Genomic DNA, 13,754 nt, shown 5'->3' with positions numbered 1-13,754 from the left:
AATGGTGTCCTTTGGAAAGGAAGCAATTTTCAAGGTTAAAGAGACAGAAAGAGTATCTCAGAAGCCATTGCAGCCATGAATCCAGATCCCTGTTTCTTAGCTCTATCTACAAGCCTCACAGACCAAGGTGGCCTGTGGTGGTATTGTGTTCCCCAAAACATTGTGCACCCTAATAAACTTATCTGGGGCCAAAGAACAGAACAGCCACTAGATACAGAGGCTAGAAAATGGTGGCACTCACGCCTTTAATCCTAGCATTCCAAAGGCAGAAATCCCTTTGGATCTCTTTGAGTTCAAGGCCACATTGGAAACAGCCAGGCTTGGTGACACATGCCTTTAATCCCAGGAAGTAATGGCAGGAGGCAGAAAGATATATAAGGCGTGAGGACCAGAAACTAGAAGCTTTTGGCTGGTTAAGCATTCAGGCTTTTGAGAAGTAGTTCAGCTGAGATCCATTTGGAATAGGACTCAGAGGCTTCCAGTCTGAGGAAACAGGATCAGCTGAGGAACTGGTGAGGTGAGGTAGCTGTGGCTTGTTCTGCTTCTCTGATCTTCCAGCATTCACCCCAATAACTGGCTCAGCTTTGATTTTATTAATAAGTACCTTTAAGGGGTTGGGGATTTAGCTCAGTGGTAGAGCGCTTGCCAGGCAAGCGCAAGTTCAATCCTCAGCGCCAAAAAAACAGAAGCAAACTTCTGCCATCCAGGGTTCTCCCATTGTGCTGTAAGCCTGTATTTAAGACCTCCTTCCTCCTTCAATAAACGACATTCGGCATTCAGAGAGAGAGAGAGAGAGAGAGAGAGAGAGAGAGAGAGAGAGAAAGAGAGAGAGAGAGAGAGAGAGCCTTTAAGATTTATGCTACAGTGGCCAATGGGGAATACATGGAAGGTTGTAGGCAAATGCTCTTTGGGGTTTAAAGTCTGAGACAGTAACATGGTGAACAGCAGCACCAATTATCCATCTACTGAAATACATGATGGCTGGCTTCATTTCAATGTGATTTATTTTGTAAGAGCAACCAGCTGAACAGAAAGATACCTCCAGACTTATTTTGCTGCCATGCATTATTAATGTACTATTAAGTCTATTAACTATTAACTTCCTGGTCACTGTTAAGAGCAGGAAGGGAATCGTTAATCCAGTGGGTGATGGTCTCAGGAACTCTGACCAGCATCTTTGTCCCAGAAGAGAGTAATGACTCACTCTTACCCCAGCTCCAGGTAGCACTAACCATGCAAAAGGGCAAAGAGTGATCAGGAAACCTGCACACACTGCCGACTCCACCAAAATGACAAGAAAAGAAGAGTAGACCAGAGGACACACTGCTAAGTGAAGTAAGTCCGGCACAGAAAACCGGTATTGCTTGGCGCCAGCCTGTGAGTCGAAAGAAATCCAACCTCATTAGAAGAAAGGTAATCACTAGAGGCCAGTAGTGGACGGGAAGGGAAAGGTAAGCCGCTGGTCCAAGGGCACAGAGCGTGTGTAGAGTTCAGGAGTGACTTTTAGAGGTCTTTAGCACAGCATGCTGTCAGCAATAGTAATACTGTACCGTGTGCCTCCAAATGGAAGAATTCATGTCTTTAAAAAAAAAATCCTAATACCACAAAAGAAAATGTTGATGAGGTGGCAGATGCTTTCATTACCATGATGAGTTAATAGTCCTACACATCGATCATAGCATCACATTGCACCCTATATATAGTCATAATTATTACTTGTCAATTAAAAGTAAGTAAATAGCATTAACAACAATCGTGGGACATGGTACAACCCTAGCTTTGGTTTGGCAGATCATTTGGGGCTGACTTCACCTAATAAATGAAGGGAAACTCCAGAACCATCCAACACATTCAAAATGAGCTAAGTCTTATGAAACTGTGCCTGGAGTTGGGGGGTGGCATTTTTTAAAGGCTCCAAGAGTCATGTGTACATTCTCTGGACCTGCCTGCTAAGAAAGCTAAGTGGTTCCCCACAGGCAAAGAGACAGGATCAGGAGGCAGGAAAGAGGGGATACCTCCCAAATAAAGATGAATCTCCAAAATCAAGGGGAATGATGGATGCTGATAGCCTCTGGCTACAGCTTCCTGTCAGACAGAAAGCCACCTTTTCAAGAGGCTTGTTATATCTTTGTTAGTTCTTTCTAGGTCTTAGTAACATCGGAAGCTCAGAATGAAGCAAAGTTTTATGGACCAAAAGGTATCCCTGGGCCATGAAGCCTCACCTCTGGATTCTGAGTGCAGATTCAAGCCAAGTTCACTGGTTTGGGTTTTTTATAAGGTGTCTCCAGAGTCCATTCATCACAGCATCTCAGCAGGATATGTGATGTAATTCATGACTTGTCACCCACTTGCCTGAAACCCTGAAGGAGTAGTGCTTGCTTTGGGGCACTTTACTGCCCACATTATGCTTCAACTTAAAAAAATATATAGATTTTTTTAATTTATGTGTTTGCATGTGTGTATTTGTGTATGTCCGTGTCCGTGTCCGTGTCCGTGTCCGTGTGTGTGTGTGTGTGTGTGTGTGTGTGTGTGTGTGTGTGTGTGTGTATCTGTATATGCAATATGCATATTTGCAGGTACTCACACAAGCCAGAAGACAATGTCAGATTCCCTGGAGCTGAAGTTACAGGCAGTTGTGAGCTGCCCAACACTGGTACTGGGAGCCAAACTCTGATCCTCCAGAAGAGCTGCAAGCACTCTTAATTGCTGAGCCAACTTTCCAGCCCCCAATCCCAATTTTAAACACCCCCCTCAATAATTTGAATAAAACCCAACTTTCTTACCATGATCTACAAAGTCTCTATGGCATTTCCTACCGAATAGTATTAGTCAGGGTTCTCTAGAGGAACAGAACTGATAGAATGAATATATATATATATACTTTAATATATCTAACATATGGATTAGATTTAGAGGCTGTGGTCTAGCTAGCCCAACAAAGGCTGTCTACCAAGAGGAAGTCCAAGACTCCAGTAGTTATTCAGTCTACAAGGCTGGATGTCTCAGCTGGTCATCAGTATAGACAGGAATTCTGAAGAAGTAGGCTCTAATGCCACAGAAGGAATGGCCTGGCCAGCAAGAGCGAGGTCAAGCAGGCAGAGAGCAAGAATGTTCCTTCTTCCATGTCCTTTTTATAGGCTACCAGCAGAAGGTATGGCCCAGATTAAAGGTGGATCTTCCCACATCAAGAGATCTGGATTAAAGTGGATCACTCCACCTCAAGAGATCTAGATTAAAAGTGGGTCTTCCCACTTCAAATTATTTAATTGAGGGGGGAAAACCTTCACAGGTGTCCCCAGCCACTTGGGTTTTTGGTTAATTCTAGATAGAGTCAAGTGGACAACCAAGAATAACCATGACAAGTCCACCCCTTGTCAGCCTGACACACCATCATATCTCCTTATGTCATGCTTAATTTCCAAATGAAAACAATACCAGGTCATAGTTATGCCTAACATGATAGGACTATCATGCATACAATCACAAACACATTAGTATTTAACCAGGCCACAATTATGTTTATGTGATACAACTGTCCCTCATACAACTGCAAACACAGAGTCTGAGAAGACTTGGGAGGGGAAGAATATGATCAAAATATACTGAAATTTAAAAATTGTTTTAAACAGTAAAAAGGAATTTGATTAAGAAGAGATAAAAAATTATAATAATATTTTGTTTTAGAAATAAAATGTTAAGTATTACTGAAACTGAGTATTTGCATACTAAAATTTATTGAAGTATTTTCTAAACATTTTTTTTGAATAGGTGGCAATGATGGACATGCTTTTGGCATTTCAAAACTTGAGTATGATAACCACTGATTATCTCCTTAATTGCTGTTAAGTTAGGTGATAAAGACATCAAGAAAGGAAAACCCACATAACTGGTCATATGGCCATAGCTGGTATTTATAACTGTCTTCATCTACTACCCTTTCTGTATTTCCTCCACCCTTGCCAAGGACCTCAACAGGTCCTGGCTCTTTTCCTAGAATAGTGACCCATTGCTTCATTCCTGAAGGGTCTGTGCCCTATGTCATCCTGCCTGGGTTAGATTGTTTCCCACTTACTTTAATCACAGGACACCATAGCACCAGCAGATACTCTAAGGGGTCTCCTGCACCCCAGACATAATCTTTCTTAGCTCCACTGAAGAGAAGCAGTCTAATTTCTCCTTGGTAGTCTGGATCACCCACCCATCCTAAGACTGTTACTCTTTTCTTAGCCTTGGCTTGAGGGCATCAGAAGCCCTAAATAGGCAGAGGGAGGTCTGAACTTCCAATTCATTGGAATGTTTGTTGAGTCTCCTGGTAGAAAAACTTTCCCCTCTGCAACCCAAACCTCTAGGCCAGCAGAACTTAAGTCATGGGAACAGGAATCAAAATTTTCTCTAGTGGGTCACTAGGGGTGATAGTGAGTGGAACTATTCCCTCTCCCACACCTTGATTCCTGGACCCATGGATCCTAGCTATGGAAGAAACAGTACCATATACTGGATGCTGACTCAGAGCATATACAGTCTTCCGGGGAACCCCGTCCCAGCCCTCCAGGCTGCTGCCACTTCATCAGTGCTGTGACTGTGCCTTAAAAAGGCCACATCCGCCTTTCTGTCAAGGCAGCTGCTTCAGAATGTGGGAAATATGGTAAGACCACTGGATTCCATGGTTGTGGGCTAACTGTCACACTTCTCTGGCTGTGAAGTGAGTTTCTTGGTCAGCAGCAATACTGTGTAGAAAATACCATGATAGTGGATAAGGCATTCTGTAAATCCACGGATGGTGGCTTTGGCAGAAACGTTATGTGCAGGAAAGGTAAATCTATAAGCAAAATAAGTATCTACTCCAGTAAGGATGAAGTATTGTCTTTTCCATGGAGGAAATGATCCAGTGTAGTCAACCTGCTACCAGATGACTGGCTGGTTACCTCAGGGAATGGTGTCATGTCTGCGGATGCTCAGTGTTGGTCTCTGTTGTTGGGAGATCCGGCCCTCAGCAGCAACTATAGCCAAGTCAGCCGTGGGGAGTTGAAGTCCATGTTGTTGAGTCCACGCACAACACCCATCTCTGCCACCATGGCCACTTTGTTTATGGGCAATGACAAGAATGACTGGGGAAAGAGGCTGACTGTCCACAGAATGGGTCATCCTATGCACTCGATTACTGAATTCCTCCTCTGCTGAAGTGACTTTTTGACGATCACTTACATGGGATACAAGTATTTTCACATCCTTAGTCCATTTGGAGAGATCTAGCCACATACTTCTTCCCTGGATACCTTTCTCACCAATTTCCAACCACACCCTTTCCAAGTCCCTGATCATCCAGCAAATCCATTGGCTACAGCCCATGAATCAGTGAACAATGGCATATGGGGCCATTTCTCCTTCCAAACAAAACGTATGAATACGTGAACCGCCCATAGTTCTGCCCACTGTGAAGATTTCCCTTCACCAGTATCTTTCGAGGCTGTCCAGAAAGGGGTTGTTATGCTACAGCTGTCCACTTCTGAGTGATGTCTGCAGCCAATGCAGACATCAGTAAACCACACCAGTCTTCTTTCCTCACTCAGCTGATCACAGGGCATATCCCAGGAGGCTATAGGTGCAGGCTTGGGAGCAGTCAGCATTGTGAAGGGAGCAGAGACCAAAGGCATTTGAGCAACTTCTTAATGTAACTTGCTTGTACCCTCAGGACCTGCTTGGGCCAGATCACATGCACACCACTTCCATTTCACAATGGATTTTAGTTGTGCACATCCTACTTTTATGAACATTGTGTCATCTTTGCTGCTCATTACAATATCAATGATCACCTTGCCTTTGGCAATTCGGTGCTCTCACCCGGCCCTTGCTACTTCGGGCCCCAATTAAATTAAACCCACTAGATTTAATTTTTTTTTGTTTTTCTGAGACAAGGTTTCTCTGTGTAGTTTTGGTGTCTGTACCGGATCTCACTCTATAGACCAGGCTGGCCTCGAACTCACAGAGATCCGCCTGGCTCTGCCTCCCAAGTGCTGGGACTAAAGGCCTGTGCCACCACTGCCCGGCTTCCCACTAGATTTAATTCATCCAGCTGAGCAGCAGCATCTCCAATCCTATGGTCTGACACAGGGAAAAGACAACACAGCTTTTCAAATGTGTGGGTGCCCCCTCACCATTATGCTGTCTTACAGGATTAGTGAAGGCCATGTCTTCTGGGTCTTCCCACTGTGGAGGATGAGGTTTTACACAGCATGCTCCCCCTAGGGCTGTTTTCCCTGATCCTTAAAATCCATCATCAACACTAAGCCAAGGGATAGCAGGCATCTCCAACTCCTTTTCAGTCAGTCATCTTCTGAGAAATGCTTCAGCCAACCATTCAGACTTTCGGCACCATTTTTAACTGAGCAAGCTTCCACACTAAAAATAAAATCTCTACTCTGTAGGTTCCTATCAGTAAACTCAGCCTGACTCAGTTTTATGTTCCTCCTATCACTACCCCACACCCTTAAAATCCATTCCCACTCGAATTCTCCAGACTTCTGCTTGGACGAATTAGCAAACTCATTAAGCTCTTTAGTAGTGTAGGCGGTGAACCTCCTTGGGGTCTACACTTCCTATCCCTCCTCTAGGAGCCTGCTGAGCCTTAAGTCTGGGTACAGGTCTAGAAACAACCATTGGTGGGCCCTAAGGGACATTGGTATTGTCTCGCCCATCATCTCCTTCAGAGAGAGTCACTGATGATTTAGCTGATAATGAAAGATTAATTTCCCAGTCAATGATGAAAAAGGTAATATTCAGGGGCTGGGCATGTGAGTACATTTTCTGCTGAGGGTGGAGAGACTCCTTCCTAACATAAGATATACCCTTGAGAGTCTGAGGGTTCAAAGATCTCAGCTTCAATTGGGTCCTCCCACACATCTCCACCTCAAGTTACAGGATCCCAATATTTGTTAATTAATGCCTTTCTTTTAACCGTCTACACTCTCCAACTCGACACCCTCCAAGGCTGCAGCTTGAATTTTCACTGTTATTCAGCCAACTGTATAATAAGGGCTTTAGTTTGATTTTCCACAACTTGAACTTTATGGCTGCTGGAATGAAGAATTTCTTCCAGGGAACACTTGGAAACGTCTAGGATGTTTATGTGCATTCAGGGCTGGTCAGTTCTATCAACAAGTTCTTTGTTGTCCTACACAGTATCCCAAGATGCTAGGAGTTGGCTAATTTGGTCACAGAGCTCATTCTTTTCCTTTGTCAATTTATCCAGAGGACTAGGAGCAATCGACCAGCATCATCATTTTCCTTATTTTTCCACAAATTGTCAAAAGTTTTATATACAGAGTCACCAAATCTGTTGCTTCTCACAGTTGGTGAATTAGGATAATTAAATGCATGTATCCCCTTCAGTTTGTAAACTAGTCTGCACCATGGGCTTTTACTATTCTCCAAGCTCCTAGGAGAGGCTTCAGTAACTGTAAGTGTTGGTAAATTGGAAAGCCTACTCCAGATACCAAAAAAAATTCATCCTTATACTTCTGTTGTTCTAGAACCACTTGTGGCATCGAAGTCTGTCTTAGTCGAGGTTCTCTAGAGCAACAGAACCAATAGAATGAATATATATGGGATTTGTGACTTACAGGCTGTGGACCAGCTAATCCAACAATGGCTGTCTACCAATGGAAAGTCCAAGAATCCAGTAGCTGTTTACTCCATGAGGCTGAGTGTCTCAGCTGGCCTTTAGTATATGCCAGACTCCCGAAGAAGCAGGCACTAATACCAGTGAGGAAACTGACTTGCCAGTGAGAATGAGGGCAGGCAGGCAAAAATCAAAAAGCTTCCTTCTTCCATGCCCCTTCTATAGGCTGCCAGCAGGAGGTGTGGCCCAGATCAAAGGTGGATGGTCCCACCTCAAAAGATCTGGATTATGGTGGGTCTTCCCACTTCAAACGATTTAATTAAGGGAAAACAAATTCCTCACCTGTGTACCCAGCTGCTTGGATTTTGGCTAATTACAGACGTAGTCAAGCTGACAGCCAAGAATAGCCACCATACCACCTCTACCTCTGAGGAGACCTCATGAGAAGTCACCATGCTTCCTATACTGCGCAACTCTGGCCCGCCTTCCGTTCCCTCAGATGTTTTCTACTCAGGGTTTCTGTCAACATCATGTCTGCCTCTGTGTGTCACCTACTGTTCCTCACAGACCCACTATAGGGGAATGTCACTCTTCTGAGGACACTCACCATGACAACCATGTAAGCCTGGTTTCTAGGCTGTTCCCAATTACCTCTGTTTTCTTCCTTTGTATCACAGGCCACATATGGGGGTGTTGTGTTTACCTGTGTCTTTGTCTGTCTACTGTGTCCCCCCAAAAATGGGAATAGAGTTGAACTTGTTCCCTATTTACTCCCTGCTCACAGAACTGTGTATGGATGGCAGAGAACTCTCAGAGAATCTGTAGCACCAGTCCTTCCTTTGACAGGAAGTTTCTGTGCCTCAGTTTCTTGGCCTGTAAAATGAGTGCCACCTCTGGGCAGGTGGACACAAAGCAGAAGCTGGGAGGGCACACAGGGATGGTTTTCCCTTTCCTCGGTTCCCAAGTTAAATGAATGACATTTTTGTCCACGGGCCTGAACAATGAGCGATGAAGAGCTGCTAACTAGTAGTCCCCAGGGAGGAAGCATTTCGAATGCCTGGCCTTCCTTTCCTGGTTCTGGCTCGTCTACGAACCTTCATTTCATCTGTGAAACTCTGAAATCTGGGGGCTAGAACTTGTGTTTGGATGCGTTCCAAGACTTCCCCTTACTGACTGTGTTGTGTTGAGATGACTGTTTTGCAAAGTTCGGACCTTGGAGGCTGCTCGTGAGTATAAAAATAAGATGTCAAAACAGTTTACCTATGATGTTCACCGTACTATCCACTTCATTTTTTATAGCTGAGGTCAGGACCGCATACTCAGGAGAAAGGTCACTTACTCCATTACTAAGCCCCAAAGATGACTCAACTGGTTCTTGCTAGGAAGAAGAAAAGAAAACAGAATTGAGAACACTTCCTTTTCCTCCATTTTCTTAGCTTCAATTCTCCCCCTATCCAATCCTGGGGTTAGTCACTCACGTCATGTCCCAAACACGTCCCCTGCCTCTCTAAATTAGCCTGACATTAAAGAAGCCAACTATTCGGTTTCTTCGACTTTTCCTTCAAGGAAATGTTCTCAGCACATCTGACTTGCCTTCAGGAGATACCTGCAGCTGCAGAGGGTAGCTTGGTGGTGGAGCAGAGCTACAACGTAAGTCCTGTACTGCATGGATCCCGAGACGTCCTCCTCTGAGGGAGGACACAGAGGGACCAACTCCTGGATTCTCTCAGAGGAAAGAAGCCAAGTCCCTGCTTTTGCAATCACTTCTTAGGACAAACTCTGCCTCCATGACTAGCCAGCGACGGGAGCCCCGAGAAAGGTGGTGAGCATTCTGGTACACTCTGGTGGGGTACTGCCACTTGAACACACTGCACTGGTGGTCTGATGATAACATAGACCCCAACCTCAGCTGAAGCCTCCCCTCACTGGCCCATCACCAGACAGGAGATCCCACCTCCACAGCGTCACATAAATGTCCTTCTTGGGCCTAAAAGTCCGCCCAGCCCAACAGCTATACAATGGTACTGACAAAAGGGGAATCCATCCATTCCTTGTTTGAACTCTGCATCTCTTCTGCCTTCAAGTACACTCGAACCTTCCACTCCCTGAGAGCACCAACCCATCAAGGAAAGCCAGTCCTGAGGCACATGTGACTCTGGGAACTTGCATGAGCATACTTCCTTCTGGTTAGCCTACATGTGTTTCACCCACAGCAAAAAAGTCCCAACAAAAGCCACAGAAGACAACTCCCGAGGAATCCAAAATGGAGGAAGAGGCTGGAGGAGGAGAGGGAAGGCAGGGCTGCAAGCAGAGGGGGATTGCGGCAGGGGTAAAGGCAGGAGTACTTGGCATTCTGAGGCAGAGGTGGCACTCTTATCAGCTGATCACACTGGGGGGGCAAGACCAAACTCCATACAGTCCCCGAGGCCCTCTGGCAAAGTCCCTTGACTAGTATGGCTTTAAAGGCTGCGTCATCTTGATGCTCAGCTCAGCTTCACAAAACAACAACAATAAAACTCACTGTAGGGTTTATGCTCTCTACCCAAGGTCAAATACCTAGAAGCAAATACCCCTGAGCAGTCATTTTATCCCTCCCCACTGTTAGTCAGTTCCAATAAAAGGCTTGTCCTTTGGGGGGGGGGGCCTTACGAGTTTTCCTTCCTTTATAGTCAAACATCTGAACAAATGGCTGCTTTTACTAACTCTGCCTCCTCACAAGCACCCTTGAAAAGGCCCACCATCCCGCCTCACCTCACCTCACCTCCATAAGCAGAATGAAGCCCCCCCCCCCCCCAGGACAGGCTAAGAAGCAGACTCTGGGGTCAGACCGAGCCTGGCTCCTTTGCATCTCACTAGTTGGCAGGCTGAATTTAACCCTCCAATCCCTTCTCAAGGCATTTCGGACATCTGTGTGTTGAGAACAGTAACGGGTACCACCCCACGGGATGAAGCTTACAGGAGATGAATACAGACAAGGCATTTATTATCAAATAACACCCGCTACCATCATAGGTCACCAATAAAACTGCTTCCCGAATCCACTGGCCCTTTCTCAAGTCCCTTCCCCTCAGTGCCATACTCTGGCACTTAACAGGGAGGACACTGCCTCCGTTTTTGTTGTTTTGTTTGAGATAGAGTTTCTCTAGGTAGCCCTGGCTGTCCTGCAACTCTATCTCTGTAGACCAGGCTGACCTCAAACTCATAGTTATCCCCCTGTCTCTGCCTCCTGAGTGCTGGGACTAAAGCATGCACCATGCCTCCATTCTCCTGAATCCCCCGACACTGCTGTGGGTGCCCACCTTCCATGGCACCCTCCTTTCTCTGTGGCTCTCTTAACAGCCCCTGTTCTCTCCCCAGTCACGTTCCACATTCTATTACGCTATCCCTTTCCTCAATTCCTCCTCGAGGAACTAAGTACGGGTCTCTAAAGATAGGACAGGAAGAACCTCCTTTGGTTTCCTTTTTTAAAAATTATTCTATTTCCACATTTCTTACCAAAGTAATGAATCAGTCAGGTTTGCATTATTCAAAAATTGAATGGTTCTGACTTTGCAACAGAAACTTCTAAGTGTTTCACATGATCTACAGTTTAATGGGTGGCAAGTGATACTTTTGTCACTTCTGGTGAGAGAAAATTATGACTCACTAAATTAATTTCCCAAGATCATGCTCCATTTAGCCTGCTGAGACACAGGAGCTGAGCTAAGCCTTGGCCTGTGCAGCATATTCAAATTCGAAGACAATCTCTGTCTTCTGTGTTCATCCTGATGGAGACCAAGATGGATTGGGTGGAACAGAGATGGGTCAGGTGGAACAGAGGTGGATCAGGTGGAACAGAGGTGGGTCAGGTGAAACAGAGATAGATCAGGTGGAACAGAGAAGGGTCAGGTAGAACAGAGGTGGATCAGGTGGAACAGAGGTGGATCAGGTGGAACAGAGGTGGATCAGGTGGAACAGAGGTGGATCAGGTGGAACAGAGATCAGGTGGAACAGAGGTGGGTCAGGTGGAACAGAGATGGATCAGGTGGAACAGAGGTGGATCAGGTGGAACAGAGATCAGGTGGAACAGAGGTGGATCAGGTGGAACAGAGGTGGATCAGGATGGACCCCTACTTCCCTCTGCCTACCTGGTGTCCTGCCTGCAGCAGAACTTTCAGCCAATGACTACTGGGAGACTATTTGGAACTTGTCTTACTCCCCTGCCACTGCTCCAGGCAAACTCTCCAGAGGGACAAGATAGTAACATGTGCAGAACAATGGGCCATGCATCTTCCTGACACATCTCCTCTGAGGGTGTGGAACACATAATCCCAAGAGAGACATTCCTTTAAGAATTCAGTCGAAAGCTTTAAAATAATTAGAAATGGGGATATCCAAAGCTAAACTGGGCCAGCAAGATGGCTCAGCAGATAAAGGCATTTGCTGCCAAGCCTGATGACCTGAGTTCAATCCCTAGGATCTACATGGTAGAGAGAACACACCACCCCCTTAGAATGTTCTCTGACCTCCACTATACACTGTGCATGTGTGAGCATGTGCACAGACACACAAACAAATAATAAATGATATAATACAAGCATTAGAAAACCGAATTACATTATAAACCCAAGGATTCCCAACTGTGTCTACGCTCATGCACAGAGACAGTGGAAGTGACAGATGGCCTGTTCTGGTCACCTCTAATGGCCCCCTTCTGCCTTGTCTCACTGGTACCTCATTCTAGCCCAGTGAGTCCTGAGCCTCATGTTAGATAGAGCCTCTTACAAATTAATACCTGTGGCTACCTTGCTTTCTAAGTCTCTTGCCTCACTCCAACAAAACCAACCAAACAAACCATGCTCAGGCAGATTCCCTCCACTGTGCATTAACCCTGCCAAATATTTAGGCTCAAAGACATTCTGCAATTACAAAATCTTAAGACCTGGTGTAGAGCTTAAAGGATTTTTAAGCAAAAGGAAATTGGCCATGCTTCCAACTGTGAAACATCCTGCTTTGGTTGCTCTCCGGCTTGGCTGGCTAGTTGGGCTTCGAGTGGACCTGAGACAAAGCAGCACAGGAGCTGGTGGCAGAAGCATCTCACTCCTCTGCTGGGTGGAACAGAGATGGATCGGGGTGGGAGTCCCTTCTGCCTCACCCCTGCACTAAAGCACTTTGTCTAGACCTGTCCTCCTAGGGCCCAATGAATGGCCATAAGAACATTTCCCACCCTGACCCACCTCCTGTCCCAAAATGCTCTCCTAAAGTCAATTTGAGGACTTCAAATCTAAGGGCATCTGCAGGGCTCTGTTAACAAAAGGTCCAGGCTGAGCTTCACAAACAGAGGCAGGGAACTGAACCTTGGAGGGTGCACAGGCCCACCACAGCAGTCACAGCACCCCAGAGATCAAAAACTGAGGCGAAGCCTCCAGCCCACCTCTCCCCTCCCTTCCCTGGAGCAAGGCCGTCTTTCCTTTACTCTTCCTCAGCTCTCACTGAAGCTCCCCTTGTGACCTTTGCCCTTGGCTCCTTCTTCACTTCCTTTTCTTTCCCTTCATCTCGGAGACTTTCTGTCTTAGAGAAGGCCCACTTTCAAGGCTTCCAAAGTTGTTCTGGAGTGAAACAATCGCACCTTTGAACCTCAGAGACTCAGCGTGACATGTGCTTGCCAGGGCTCTTTCTCATTTCATACCCAAGCTCCAGGCCCAGGATTCCCTCCCTGTACCCTCCTCTTTAATCCACTCCTGTCTTTTCGGACCATCCTCGGAAGAAATGTCTCCTCCTCTCCACCACAATGGTCACCATCTCTGTCTATACTTGCTAGAATCCGTCATTCTCGTCCTCCTACCATGGACTGCCATTAAATGTAAACTTCACTGGGCTCCAAAACTTCACCCCAAACAGTTCAACTTTATTTCCTACAGTTATCCATAGACAAGTGAACAAGAATTCCTGGTAAGAAGCGGTGTCTTGAGAGACTGATTCACTGAATAGAACTTTAGTAATATAAAGTGATTGGAACGTTGCAGGTCCAGGACCAATTAGCATACTGTGAGCTAGCTTTAGCCCCCATAATACTCATCCTTGCTCCTCTGTGTCGGAACTAACATCCCGTGACTAATCAAGAAAAACTTTAAAAAATATATTAATATAGCAGTGT

The 13,754-nt window shown here is 45.7% G+C and overlaps 1 protein-coding gene across 5 annotated transcripts in view; it reads right to left on the bottom strand.

Moving 5' to 3' along the window:
- The window catches only part of Irf2 (interferon regulatory factor 2), a 107,618-nt gene that overhangs the window by 18,320 nt on the left and 75,544 nt on the right, over positions 1–13,754 (bottom strand). For all 5 annotated transcript variants that reach the window (XM_036166668.1, XM_036166669.1, XM_036166666.1 and 2 more), the window contains one exon: positions 8,879–8,996. In XM_036166668.1, the coding sequence (XP_036022561.1) occupies positions 8,879–8,996 (118 nt within the window). The remainder of the gene's footprint in view (positions 1–8,878; positions 8,997–13,754) is intronic.

This window comes from Onychomys torridus, chromosome 17 (genome assembly GCF_903995425.1).
Source record: "Onychomys torridus chromosome 17, mOncTor1.1, whole genome shotgun sequence".
Lineage (NCBI taxonomy): Eukaryota > Metazoa > Chordata > Mammalia > Rodentia > Cricetidae > Onychomys > Onychomys torridus.
Note: the sequence above shows the minus strand (reverse complement) of the source record. Positions and strands in the feature narration are given on the sequence as shown.